General features: G+C 50.2%; 3 protein-coding genes across 3 annotated transcripts; 2 read left to right on the top strand and 1 right to left on the bottom strand.

Moving 5' to 3' along the window:
- The first annotated feature begins 1,625 nt into the window (after nt 1-1,625).
- On the top strand, nt 1,626-3,083 carry LOC308518707 (hemoglobin subunit alpha-like). Its single transcript, XM_081090457.1, has 3 exons — nt 1,626-2,312; nt 2,478-2,682; nt 2,800-3,083. The coding sequence occupies exons 1-3, from the start codon at nt 2,218-2,220 to the stop codon at nt 2,926-2,928; spliced, it is 429 nt and encodes a 142-aa protein (XP_080946583.1). The 5' UTR covers nt 1,626-2,217; the 3' UTR covers nt 2,929-3,083.
- A 1,704-nt stretch (nt 3,084-4,787) lies between these two features.
- On the top strand, nt 4,788-5,786 carry HBQ1 (hemoglobin subunit theta 1). Its single transcript, XM_081090456.1, has 3 exons — nt 4,788-5,110; nt 5,244-5,448; nt 5,563-5,786. The coding sequence occupies exons 1-3, from the start codon at nt 5,016-5,018 to the stop codon at nt 5,689-5,691; spliced, it is 429 nt and encodes a 142-aa protein (XP_080946582.1). The 5' UTR covers nt 4,788-5,015; the 3' UTR covers nt 5,692-5,786.
- A 3,460-nt stretch (nt 5,787-9,246) lies between these two features.
- On the bottom strand, nt 9,247-10,180 carry LOC308518195 (polyadenylate-binding protein 2-like; the record flags this gene model as incomplete). The annotated part of the gene is made up of 1 exon (XM_081089796.1): nt 9,247-10,180. The coding sequence occupies exon 1, from the start codon at nt 10,132-10,134 to the stop codon at nt 9,247-9,249; it is 888 nt and encodes a 295-aa protein (XP_080945922.1). The 5' UTR covers nt 10,135-10,180.
- Between the last annotated feature and the right edge of the window lie 3,567 nt (nt 10,181-13,747).

The raw sequence follows: 13,747 nt of genomic DNA, 5'->3' as shown, positions 1-13,747 counted from the left end.
AGGACTGGGCCCGAGGCTGTGGACAGAGTCAGAAAAAGAGCGAAGAGTAGTAGGAAGGGAAAATGGAATGAAGTGGGGAAAGGGTCCAGGAGGAACAGGATGATAAGAGCAGACACAGAGGGCAGAGCCCAAGGGAGCGCTGCTGAGGCTTGTCTAAGCTGCTTTCTTCTCTGTCCAAGTCAGCTTAACCGTCACTTCCTCCTGGACACACTGGGCAAGTCTTTTTATTTTTTAAATTTCTTTATTGATGAAGTTATTACATATGTGTCCTTATCCCCACATTACCCCCCATGCCCCCACTCATGCACTCAGCCCCCTGTTGTCTGGGACCATTGGTTAGGCCTATATGCTTGCATATAAGCCTTTGGGTGATCTCTCCCCTTTACCCTCACCCTCCCCTACCTTCCCTCTGAGGTTTGATGGTCTTATCAAGGCTTCTCTGTCTCTGGATCTGTTTTGGTCACACTGGGCAAGTCTTGAGTGAAGGTCCTAGGGGTGGGATGGGGGCAGAGGGTTGGACTGGAGGAAACCCATCCAACCCACTCCCCAAAGCTAAGTCTTCCTCCAGGCTCCCAAGAAAGGGCATATCCGTGTTTCCTTGCTCCCTTTCTCTTCACCCAGTTCTGATGTTTAACCTCATCAGGAACTCCATCCCACCAGCTAGACCAAGGGAACATCATTTGTCACCAGGAAGGGGACTGCACCAGCCGGAATTTCGGCCCCTTCTCATTGCTTCTCCAGGGGTCCCTCCCTTCCCCATCCTGCAGAGTCTGGCCAGCTTCTTCACACCACACCTATCCACCTCCATTCTAAAACCACCCTTTCCACCCTAATACTTACTCATCCTCCAGTCTCACTTCCTCAGGAAAGCCCACCATGACCCAAGTATCCTTCAAGGTCTCAGCCACCCCCTTCATACTTCCTTCGGCCCTTTAATAAGGTGTGAGACTGTATGTGCTTGTGTGATGATCTGATGACTGTCTATATCCCTAGCTAGGCTGAAAGCTCAGCTCTTGTTAAGCAGCAACTTGATCACTTCAACCACTATTTACCTAGTGAGTCTTGTGTCAGGCACCATTTGGGGGACAGATGGGGGTGTTGTCATGGTGAACCAGAACCTTTTGGTCAGTCATGGAGAGAGACAGTCATTCACACATTTACACAGGGATCCTGAATAGGAGAGGCCACCATGATGAGTTCCTAAGACAGGGAGGGCTTCAGGACCACCACCCTGGGAGAAGCTGAAGCTGGGAGCCTCCCACCCCAGCTCCTCAGTATGTTCCTCCCCGGCGGGTGGTCAAGGACAGTGATTATTTGTGGGGGGCTGGGGGCTGAAAGAATCAAGACTGAAGGGAAGCAGGAAGGATTCCAGGAAGGAATTCTTTTTTTAAAAAAATATATTTTATTGATTTTTTACAGAGAGGAAGGGAGAGGGATAGAGAGTTAGAAACATCGATGAGAGAGAAACATCGATCAGCTGCCTCCAGCACATCTCCTACTGGGGATGTGCCCACAACCCAGGTACATGCCCTTGACCGGAATCGAACCTGGGACCTTTCAGTCCGCAGGCCGACGCTCTATCCACTGAGCCAAACCGGTTTTGGCAGGAAGGAATTCTTGACAACATGTGAGCAACGACCTCTTTGTGCTCCTGTCTGTCTGTCTCTTTCTGTCCTGGACTAGGCAGGCTTTCCTTCCTTCCCGCACTCACTAGCACATTCATGCCCCGATTCTGCCAAAGTTAAACACACCCAGCGTGTACCAAGCCGAGGTCCAGGGCGCGTCCTCAGGTGAGAACAACCTCGGGCTGAGGAAGCTCAGAGACCCCAAAGGGTGTCATGAGCTCACTTAGTGGAAGAGCCAGCATCCACCCACCTCTGCAAACCGTCCCCCACCAGCTGGGGAGCCATGAGACTACTTCTGGGGGAGCTGGACGCAGCGGTTCAGGAGCAGCGCATCCTGCGAGAGAGAAATATCCTGTCCCAGGACACTGGGCGCCTCCGCAAACTAGGAACAAAGCCCCCGCTGCTCTAGCCAGATGCAGATTCGGCGCAGGGCGCCCCCTGCCGTGCTGGCCAAGCAGCGCATCCCCGGCTCCGATCCAGCCAATGAGCGCGGCCGCGGCGGGCGTGCCCCTCGCGCCCCGGGCATAAAAGTTCCTCACTCTCCCCGCCCGCAACCCTTCTGGTCCTCGCACAGACCCAGAAAGAAGCAATCATGGTGCTGTCTCCCGCTGACAAGACCAACATCAAGGCCGCCTGGGAAAAGGTTGGCGGCCATGCTGGCGACTATGGCGCAGAGGCCCTGGAGAGGTGAGGACCGCCTGTGCCTGCCTCCACCCCGACCCCGGCCGCCCGACCCCCGCCCTCCGCCTGCATCCTCCCCTCAGCGCCCGCATCCCAGGCCCATGACCCTGCCCTGCACCCCCCACCCCCAACCCACACCCACACCCGCCTCTCACCCTCCTCTCCTCGCAGGATGTTCCTGAGCTTCCCCACCACCAAGACCTACTTCCCCCACTTCGACCTGAGCCACGGCTCTGCCCAGGTCAAAGGCCACGGCAAGAAGGTTGGCGACGCCCTGGGTAACGCCGTGGCCCACATGGATGACCTGCCCGGCGCCCTGTCCGCCCTGAGCGACCTGCACGCCTACAAGCTGCGTGTGGACCCCGTCAACTTCAAGGTGAGTTGGGATCCCCCGCAGGGATCCGGGCCGAGCGCTCCCGTGGGGTCCAGCAGGTGGCGCGGCGCGGCGCGGGGGGCCTCGCCCTAAGGCCCCCTAACACCGCTCTCTTCACAGCTCCTGAGCCACTGCCTGCTGGTGACTCTGGCCTGCCACCACCCCAATGAGTTCACCCCTGCCATCCACGCCTCCCTGGACAAGTTCATGGCCTCCGTGAGCACCGTGCTGGTCTCCAAGTACCGTTAAGCTGGAGCCGCGGCCACCCCTGCCCTGGGTCGGCCATCCCCGCCCTGGGTTGGCCACCCCTGCCCTGGATCAGCCATCCCTGCCCTGGGTCGGGGCCCCTTGGCGCTCCTCCACCCGCACATCCTTATCTTTGAATAAAGTCTGAGTGGGCTGCAGCCTGTGTGGCCTGTGTTCTCTGTGCCCGAACGTGCCAGGGGTGAGGGTGGTTCTCCCTGCTTCGGACCACGGGCCTCTCCGCAGCAGCTAAGAGAGGGAAGGGGAGGGAGGAAGAGGGAAGGGGAGAAAAGGGCAGAGGAGGGGATGGAAGTAGTGCCGCTGTCACTTCCTGGGATCCACTGAGCAACCTTCCTCTCTCACCCTGGAGTGTTTCCTGCATTTCATTCTGGAGCTTTTGCTATTCAACAGGAGTTGACTCAATTCGTTTTCCATTTTTACATTGTGCAGCGTTTATTCAGAATTGGTGGGTCTCCAGCCCAGGGCCTCTAAGCTCTCCCATGGCTCCTCCCCGAGTTAGACAGTGGGGAAGACAGACAGGTCACACTCTTTCCAGCTGATTGCTCCTCTCTCCATCCAGTGCCTCCCAATACATGCACATCTCCATGAAACTGGATTTGAGCAGAGCAATAGCAGATGCCAGGCAATTTCCTGGTGGCACCCTTTTCTCCTGGGTCCACCTCCAGGATGCTCACTCTGTATTTACTGATGTCCTGGAGCCATCACAGGTCTGGAGGCCCAGTGTTGGGGCCCAGCTGGGCATCCACTGCAGGCTGGCCCCTCTGATTTCCCCCAGTGCTGCAGGGGAGAGGAGAACTAGGGCCACGGAGCCTGCACTCTGATGTGCTTCCTCCCCATGGAGCAGGCCCCTCATGCTGCAGCCTCAGAGTGAGGGCTTGAGGGTCTGGTCCTGGCTGCTGTCCAGTCCAAGCTTCCCACTGAAAGCAGTGCCCTTTCTTTCCTGGGTTCAAGAGTGGTCAATGGTGGGGGAGGGGGAAGAGTGGTCCTTGAAAAATGAGACAGCAGGTCCCCTGCCTCAGTTTGTGATGTGTTTACACAGCTGGTGACACAGTCTGAGCTCTCAGTAAGAGGCAGTCTTCTTTATTTTATTATTAAGAAAAAATGAAGGAACAACCCAAATATTCATCAACCAATAGAGTCTATTGAATAGACCAACAAAATGTGGTGCAATAAAATGTTGTTCAGCAATAAAAAAAGCAAAGGAGTATAGATACATAACACAAGGTGGATACACCTTGAAAATGAGCTAAGTGAAAAAAGCCAGACACAAAAGACCATATACTGCATGGTTCTATTGATATGAAATATCTGGAATAGGCAAATCACAGGGACAGAGTACAGGTTGGTTGTTGGCAGGGGCTGGAGCAGGAAGGTTATGGAATGACTGCTAATGGATACAGAGTCTCTATTTGAAATGACGAAAAGAGTTCTGGAATGGGACAATGGTAATGGTTGTACAACAGTGTAAATGTAATTAAGGCCACCAAATTGTATACTTTAAAATGACTAAGATGGCAAATTTTATGTTATATGAATTTTACCACCTCCACCACCACAACAACAAAAAGAGTGGTGCCACATAGGTATGAGCTCTTATTACCATTCATCCTAGATACTAAATAAATGTTCACTGTCCCGAAAGGCATACCTGCTATACATGAAGCATTTAACATTTCTTATCCACTTAATTCTCACAACAGCCTTGGGAAGAAGAAATTATATTCACTTTATACAATAAATGATAAAATAGACTGAGGGAGGTGTCATAATAGACTTGGAAGGTAGAATAAGCTGACATGCAATGCTAAACTCGCCGCTAAAATGTTGTGTTACCTGATAATGATATGTATTAAAGTATTAGTTTCCATACAGTGACCTCTACAAAAACGGGGGCCTCAGGGTCCAGAGCGATTGGAAAGGTCCCAGGTCAGAGCAGATGGAGATGGGACGCTTCTGGATCCCTCTGGACCAGACTCTGCAGCGTGGCGCCCCCTAGAGGCCAGGGGGACCTGCTGGCCGTTGGGCGCGGGCGCAGCCATCACAGAAGCTCGCTCGGGGCCCGCGGCCGCACCATGGCGCTGTCGGCGGCAGACCAGGCTGCAGTGCGCGCGCTCTGGAGAAAACTGGATACCAACGTGGGCGTCTACACCACGGAGGCCCTGGAGAGGTGCGGGCCGGCCCTACGCCCTCGGGGCTCCCCTGCCTTCCTGCTCGCCCGGGGGATGGATCCCCGCCCTCCCGCGGCCCTCCCCCTCCAGCCCCGACTCAGGGGCGCACCTCACTAGCCGTTCCTCCCGAAGGACCTTCCTGGCCTTCCCCTCCACCAAGACATACTTCGCCCACCTGGACCTGAGACCCGGCTCCGCCCAGGTCAAAGCCCACGGCCAGAAGGTGGCTGACGCGCTGACCCTGGCCGTGAACCACCTGGACGACCTGCCCCGCGCCCTGTCGGCTCTGAGCGACCTGCACGCGCACAAGCTGCAGGTGAACCCCGTCAACTTCGAGGTGAGCAAGCGCGGTGGGGGCTGGGCCCTCTCGCGGGAGGGAGGGGGGCAGTTCACAAGGGCGGGTGCGGGCGGACAGATGGACCCCGGTGGGGATGACTCCATCCCTCCGCAGCTGCTGGGCCACTGCCTGCTGGTCACCCTCGCCCGGCACTACCCCGGAGACTTCAGCCCCGCCCTGCAGGCCTCGCTGAACAAGTTTCTGAGCCACGTGATTTGGGCGCTGGCCTCCAGCTACCGCTAAACAAGGGGTGCGTCATCGCGGGACCCCCCCCCCCTCCCCGCCTCCTCTTCTTGCGACCTTTCAGTGTTTGAGTAAAGTCCCTGAAAGAAAGCCTCACCCTGCGTGCGCTCATGTGTTCCCTGGGGATGCGCGCCAGGATCCTGATGGGATTTGGGGAGGTGCTGCCTGAGCTGCGCGTCCACCCATGTTCAGGTCTGGGCGCGCCCCTGGGCCGCGTTCGCTGGACGACCTGCGTGGCTGAGGGGGACATTCGGGTCATCTCACCCTCGGCGGCCTGAGACGCTTCGTCCATCGGGTCCCAAATGCCGGACTGTGAACCTCCACCCGCCATGCCCTTGGCTGCAGCCACTTGGAGACGCAGGCCAAAGGCTTCAGCCCCTCGGGACTATGTCGGGGGTCATGGGCTTGCCCTAGCTGACCAGGCCTGGCCCCTCTCCAGAGCGACTCGCCTCGGGGGACTCCATACAAATCTAAGTGCGCGGCACCTGGTCCCTCACTCACCTAGAGCTGAGGGCGCGATACCTGGCGGCCGGGCACAGCCCCTGAGAATATTAGGGAATGGCGCCCTCTGCTGGTACGGATAGGACTCACGCGGAGCCCAACTTGCAGGACAGTACACAGGGGCTCCAAAAGGGTGTGGGGGACTTTGGGGATCTAGGAGGCCTGGGGTGAAGCCCCCGTTTGCCAGACTCTGGACCTGGTGGAAGGAGGTTCGTCCTGCCCCAGCACCCAGTCATTTAGCAAAGTGGGCCAGGGAGCTGGCCCAGAGTCCAGCCTACATCCACACTTCTAAGGAGACAGGTCAGAACTGCTTTCTTCTTTCTTTTTTTTAATATATTTTAATTTTTTATTTCTTTTTACAGAGAGGAAGGGAGAGGGATAGAGAGTTAGAAACATCGATGAGAGGGAAACATTGATCATCTGCCTCCTGCACACCTCTACTGGGGATGTGCCTGCAACCTAGGTACATGCCCTTGACCGGAATCGAACCTGGGACCTTCCAGTCTGCAGGCCGACACTCTATCCACTGAGCCAAACTGATTAGGGCTTACTGTACCTTCTTATGTATCCTAGTGGGTCCAGCACATCTGTTATTCCTTCAATTCTCATTTGACACTGGGAAAACTATGTGTGAACAAATGGAGGACATGGGAATCAGATATAAGAGCATACTTGTGACACACACATATAGACAAACCACACACAAACAGATATAAACACACAATGGCAGAACAGCCCCATCCAAAAATGTAACAAGATAATATTTAATATATAGTTCTAGGGACATTTAGAGATTTTTAAAAAATATATATTTTTTTTATTGATTTTTTTTTTTTTTTTTTTTTTTTTTTTTACAGAGAGGAAGGGAGAGGGATAGAGAGTTTGAAACATCGATGAGAGAGTAACATCAATCAGCTGCCTCCTGCACACCTCCTACTGGGGATGTGCCTGCAACCAAGATACATGCCCTTGACCAGAATCGAACCCGGGACCCTTCATTCCACAGGCCGAAGCTCTATCCACTGAGCTGAACCGGTTAGGGCGAGATTTTTTTTTTAAGAAATAATATCCTTGCCCTGGCTGGTTTGGCTCAGTGGATGGAGCATCGGCCTGAGGAATGAAGAGTCCTGGGTTCGATTCTGGTCAAGGGCATGTACCTTGGTTGCGGGCACATCCTCAGTCAGGGGTGTGCAGGAGGCAGCTGATCAGTGGTTCTCTCATTGATGTTTCTAACTCTCTATCCCTCGCCCTTTCTCTCTGTAAAAAATCAATAAAATATATATTTTTTTAAAAAAATAATATCCTCGAGTGACAATGGAAAAACTGGGCACATTGGACTATATAAAGAGAAAAATACTTGGTATATATAAAGAAAAATATATGCAAAGCTAAAGAGAAACTGTAAGAAAAATATTTGCTACAAACAGCAGACAAAAGGTTATTACTACATCAGTGGTAAGAGAAAATCATTGATCGGCTGCCTCCTGCATGCCCCTACTGGGGATCAAGCCCACAACTCAGGCATGTGCCCTGACCAGGAATTGAACCATGACCTCCTGGTTCATAGGTTGATGCTCAACCACTGAGCCATGCCAGCTGGGGTCCACCTAGCCATTTTACATATACACACACAATACATGGAACATTGAAAATGGGATATTACCAATACTTTTCTCCCTCAAGGAAACTCTTCTAAGTCACCTGGCATAGCTCTAATTCATTGTCTTTTGTTGTTGTTGTTAATCCTCACCTGAGGATATTTTTCCATTGATTTTTAGAGAGAGTGGAAGGGAGAGAGAGAGACAGAGAGAAAAATTGATGTGATAGAGACACATCGACCTGCAACCAAGGTGTGTGCCTTTGATCAGAATCATAATTCATTGTCTTTTAATGGCCACATAATATTCTATGGTGTGGCTATGTCATAATTTTTCAAACCATTCTACTTTTATGGGCTGTAACATTTTGTTTCTAATATTTTCCCCCTATGGACAACACTGCAATACGTATCTTTGCAAGTAAAAAAAAAAAGTTAGCCCTAACCGGTTTGGCTCTGTGGATAGAGCGTCGGCCTGTGGACTGGAGGGTCCCAGGTTCAATTCCAGTCAAGGGCATGTACCTTGGTTGCGGGCACATCCTCAGTGGGGGGTGTGCAGGAGGCAGCTGGTCGGTGGTTCTCTCTCATCGATGTTTCTAACTCTCTATCCCTCTCCCTTCCTCTCTGTAAAAAAATCAATAAAATATATATATATTTTTTTATATATTGATTTTTTATAAAAAAATCAATAAAATATATATATATTTATATATATATATTTTATTGATTTTTTACAGAGAGGAAGGGAGAGGGATAGAGTTAGAAACATCGATGAGAGAGAACCACCGACCAGCTGCCTCCTGCACACCCCCCACTGGGGATGTGCCTGCAACCAAGGTACATGCCCTTGACTGGAATCGAACCTGGAACCTTTCAGTCCGCAGGCCGACGCTCTATCCGCTGAGCCAAACCGGCTAGGGCATTTTTAAAAAGGTTATTACTACTACACCTCCAAACTTTTTCTCATCCTCCTCTCCTCCACCTTTTTCTTTTTAAAGTCAGTCAACCCTACAGAAAAATAAGCCAAAGTAATAACAGGCAAACCGCCATATACCAATGGCCAAGACATTTGCAATGATACACAAAGCCATGGAAGTTAAAATGCTCAGTAACAACGAGATACCTGTAATGAAAATATATTTAAAAAGCAAGACCCAAATACACTTCTGTAGGATTATAACTTAACATAGAACTTTTAAATAATATATAATTTTAATTCAGTTGTATACAGTTGTAGGCCAGTAAATGTTTAGTTAGTGGTACTTTGGAAAAAGGGGAAGAGGGCTGGTTTGTAGCATTTGCCAGTTTCCATGGTGTAAATATTGCCATCATGGTTGATTTCTAACTATCAATATGCTATCACTGAACAGGAAATTAAAGAGATGCATAGCAGCTGCTATTGAGTTGTATTTCTATTGTCCAGATAAAAGAGATGTGAACAGAATACACACGTTTTTTTAGTAAGGGGAATACCATGAAGTCGCTCTAGCCCGGCCCCTGTAGACACGACCCCGGGGCCTGCTGTTAAAACCACTGTAGAATCGAGCTCGGGAACTGTTGTAGTTGCTGGTCTGGGCACGGTATCGGACTCGTGGGAAACCCCGGTCTGTTGTGCTGATCCCTGGTCTGTTGGTTCGTTTTGGGATTACCTTGATTTGTCTTCCTCTAAATAGGGATTCATCTAAGGCCAGGGAAGTCCTCACTGATTCTTTGTCTGAGAACTCTATATATGCAAACCCTTTGGGAAGGCCACTAAATTTGTCACAGAGTATGGTAACACGGTTGACTGAACCACAGCCATGAAAGTGTGCTTCCAGCTCTTCTGCTGTTGCACCATAGTCCACATTGCCAACATAGATGGAACGGGCATCAGCCTCCATCTTCTCTTTGATAGACATGCTCACTCGGCCAGCATTGCCTGGAGGTGGACTCATATTCATCTGCTTCTCTACCTCGTTCTGTAGCTCTTTTAGCTTCTCAGCTTCTTCCTCCATCTCCCTGACTCGAGCTTTAATCTCTTCCAGCTCTGGGTCTTCAATGGCGCCGTCCCCTGGGTCCTCCTCCTCCTCCTGGCGGCCGGGGACTTCCGAGCCAGGCCCAGGGCCTGGGGTGCCCAGTGGGGCACGGGGCCAGAACAGCTCCTCTTCAGGCTCGGGCTCCGGCTCGGGCTCCAGCAGCAGCTCCACAGGCTCCAGTTCCTCAGACTCCAGGCCATTCCCATAGTCCCCTGCGCCCCCCGGGGCCGCCTCCCTGGCCTCCCCACCGGCCCCGGGCACAAGATGGCGCCGCCGCCCCGGCCCGGAGCCCCAACCGCCCGCAGCCCCCACTGCCGCTGCCACCGCCATCACCGCTCAGACTGGCGCCAGATGTTGGGGTCCAACCCCAGCAGGTCCAGGGGTTCCCAAAGGTGTGGACAGAGTTGGCAAAGAAGGAATGACACGGAGACAGCATTCAGTTGATCAGCAGCCTAGCCAGGTTCTCTAGCCAGGTTCTAGCCAGGATCTCCAGCCAGGTTCTGTCTTTTGTCTTGTTACATCTGTATTTATACCAGTTGATTTTAATCCTATCAATTTCTATTCCAAAGGTTAGGGCGTTTCTTATCTCCATCCCAGGGAGTAAAGATTATGTAGCTTAAGCGTGATTGTTCGTAGTTAAAGTGATTAACTACCCTCCTGGCACTTAGTTAAGGGGTTTTATTTTTTTTTTTTCCTTCTTTCCTCTTTTTTCCCCCTCTCTCCTCCTAATACACACGTTTTTTTAGTAAGGGGAATACCATGAAGTCGCTCTAGTCCGGACCCTGTAGACACGACCCCGGGGCCTGCTGTTAAAAAAAAAAACAGAGAGAGATGTGAACATAGATAACAGCAAAATTAGAAAATAATGAGTTTTCAGTATTTATGAGCTTTTTTGTTTTTTTGTTTTAATATATTTTTATTGATTTCAGAGAGGAAGGGAGAGATAGAAACATCTATGATGAGAGAAAAATCATCATTGGCTACCTCCTGCACGCCCCGTACTGGGGATTGAGTCTGCAGCCCAGGCATGTGCCCTGACTGGGAACTGAACCGTGACCTCCTGGTTCATAGGTTGATGCTCAACCACTGAGCCATGCTGGTTGGGCTATTAGCTTTGTTTTTAACATGACCTATTTATTTCTAAATTAACATAATTTAATTTTTAGTAGTGGTTGTGTTTAACAATCAGCTCTCCGAATTCCTGACAATTCAACATGAGATAATCTAAGCAGGCACTAGCACACCACGCATCTTATCCTTTAAATCCAAAAAGTGCAAATTTTCTGAGCCTGCAATCCTTCTGGGAATTTATCCTACAGAAAATAGTGGCACACATATATGAAGATGTTATGTACAGGATGTTCTTCGCAGAACTGTTTATTGGAACAGAGAAATGATAGAAGTTAAATAATTATGGTAGAATCACATAGCCTGTCAGAGAATGAGGTCAGTCTTTGGACATAGACATGAACAATGCCAAGACATTTAGTATATGTGCTGCCGAAGCGAGCACAATGCCAAGACATTTATATAACAGCGTGCTGCAGGCCAATGTGTAGAGTATAAATCAATTTTTATATTGATATAATCACAAGAAAACTTGAAAACAAGACACACTCAATGTTGGCAGGAGTTTTCCACAAGCATGGGACTAAAAGGACAGGAGAGGAAAATTGTCAACAAACTTTATATATACCCAGAAAAGGAAAGTGGTCGGGAGTATGAGTAATTTTTCATTTGTATGTACGTTTTTCATTTACTATAGTATACAAATTATAGTATACAAATAGTTTGCAGAAGCCTTGTCCTGAATATTTGTAGCTAAAATATTACACACAAACATACAAACATAATTTTTCCTTGGGGCATTTTTATAGAAGTGGAATTTCTGGGGTAATGCTATGTCCAATGCTATGGCTTTTTGATAATATTACCAAAATTGCCTTCCTTACAGTTTCATTAGCAGGAGGCTGGTGCCTGCATCCCCTCCTCTGTTCTCCATGTTTGGTAGCTTCCATTTATTCGATCATTTGCGAAGGTCAGTATTGTCTCCATCTCTACTGCTCTGTGGGAATCGCCCATTTGTGCCCTTTGCCCACTTTGTACTGTTATTAAAGTAACCCATAGAAGCCCTTCTACTATAGACCTGTAGAAGGCAGTCAATCCATTTTAAACATTGAAATTACTGCCCATTTTTTGTTGTTTTTTTTAAATATATTTTTATTTATTTCAGAGAGGAAGGGAGAGGGGGAGAGAAAGATAGAAACATCAATGATGAGAGAGAATCATTGATCAGCTGCCTCCCGCACACCCACTACTAGGGATCAAGCCCACAACCGGGGCATGTGCCCTTGACCGGAATTGAACCTGGGACCCTTCAGTCCACAGGCCGATGCTTTCTCCACTGGGCCAAAGAGTTAGGGCCATTTTTTCTTTTTTTTTGATGTGTGTATAGAGGGTGGAGAACCTTCCTCCAGATACACCCAGCTCTTCCTTCAGGCCTCTGGGCCCTGTCACTGTTCCAAGGCTTTGCCTGATCTGAACTGCTATTTCCAACCTGGGAAAAGAAGCTACTGGATAACTGAACATGCTGGATAAATGCTTTAAACCTTCTTAGAGACATCAAAGAGCAAATGAGATCTAAGGAATTTTCAGGCCAAAAACCAAGTAAAGGTGAGAAACCCAGAGAGGTGGTCACAGCATTGAAACTACTTGGGTCCTGACGTGTTTGCCAAACTAGCAAACTTACAGTGAGCTGGGATTTTCTTCTTCATGGGCTCATGGGTTAAAAGCACCAACATAAGGTGATGTGACTCTTGCGCATAAAGCTAGGGCCCCAAAAAGCAGTGGACTACACCCACTGGACAATTCATTTTCCCCAAACTTGGGGGCTGGTAAAAAATAAAACCACATTGGTGTTCAGCAGAAGAGAACATAACTCACTGATAAATAGAAACCACAAGCTGATACTTTCTGGCTTTGCAGTCCAAATTCATATCACCTGAGTGATCCCCCACACATTTCTCAGGCTGTGGATTTCATTTAAAACTAGAGGCCCGGTGCACAAAAATTCGTGCACTGGCGGGGGGGGTCCCTCAGTCCAGCCTGCCCCCCTCTCACAATCTGGGAGCCCTCAGAGGATGTCCTACTGATGTCCTCTGTGGGAGGCGACCAGGCCCATCAGGGGAAGGTGCCACCTGCATCACCCTTCTGCTGCCGCCACCACCACCACCACGGCTGCCGGCCCTCGGCCCTTGCTGCTTAGCACTGGCCCTGCCACTCATCCACTGGTGGATGGGGGGCAATCTGGGGCCAGGCCGGCTGGGAGAGGGGCTGTGGGAGGTTGAGGCACAGCAGGTTGCACCCCATCCAACCTCTGCAGAGGCATGGCACCAGGACCCGGCCCATGCCACTGTCTCTGGCTGCCTCTGCAGAAGGGGCAGCACTATGACTGGGATGGCACAGCCCCCTCTCCCACTGCTTCTGCGGAAGGCCATGCCACCGCCTCTCCCGCGCCACCAGCCCTCGGCTCTTGCAGCCGCTGTGACTTTGTGTGGAAGGATGTCCAGAAAGATGTCCAGAAGATGTCTGGTCTAATTAGCATATTACCCTTTTATTTGTATAGATGATCCTGGGCTTCTCTCGTAGATGCCAGGCACCTGGCAAATAAATCTTCCCTTGATAAAGACAATTATAGGCTACAAAAGGCAACAAGCGTCAACTCACAGAGCACATGGAAATAAGGCACCATGTATAAAGCCACAGGCACACAAGCCCAGGGCAGCAGAACTGACCCACAAAAGTGTTAGGCACAGAAGATGTCAGACTAAATTACAAGTAAGCTTACTATGTATACAGGATTAGAGACAAGATTTTAAATACCTGCAGGGAGCCATAAAATATAAAAAATGACATAACACATGTGAAAAAAAGCTTTTAGAAA

Source organism: Myotis nattereri, assembly GCF_964212035.1.
Source record: "Myotis nattereri genome assembly, chromosome: 4".
Classification (NCBI taxonomy): Eukaryota; Metazoa; Chordata; class Mammalia; order Chiroptera; family Vespertilionidae; genus Myotis; species Myotis nattereri.
The sequence above is the reverse complement of the archived record's forward strand: the minus strand, read 5'-3'. Positions and strand labels throughout refer to the sequence as shown.

Excerpts from the sequence above, each read along its gene's own strand:
- HBQ1 (XM_081090456.1), top strand. The coding sequence starts at position 5,016 with ATGGCGCTGTCGGCGGCAGACCAGGCTGCAGTGCGCGCGCTCTGGAGA. Across the intron at positions 5,111-5,243 it reads ACCACGGAGGCCCTGGAGAG|GACCTTCCTGGCCTTCCCCT; the intron begins GTGCGGGCCGGC and ends TTCCTCCCGAAG. Across the intron at positions 5,449-5,562 it reads TGAACCCCGTCAACTTCGAG|CTGCTGGGCCACTGCCTGCT; the intron begins GTGAGCAAGCGC and ends ATCCCTCCGCAG.
- LOC308518707 (XM_081090457.1), top strand. The coding sequence starts at position 2,218 with ATGGTGCTGTCTCCCGCTGACAAGACCAACATCAAGGCCGCCTGGGAA. Across the intron at positions 2,313-2,477 it reads GGCGCAGAGGCCCTGGAGAG|GATGTTCCTGAGCTTCCCCA; the intron begins GTGAGGACCGCC and ends CTCTCCTCGCAG. Across the intron at positions 2,683-2,799 it reads TGGACCCCGTCAACTTCAAG|CTCCTGAGCCACTGCCTGCT; the intron begins GTGAGTTGGGAT and ends CTCTCTTCACAG.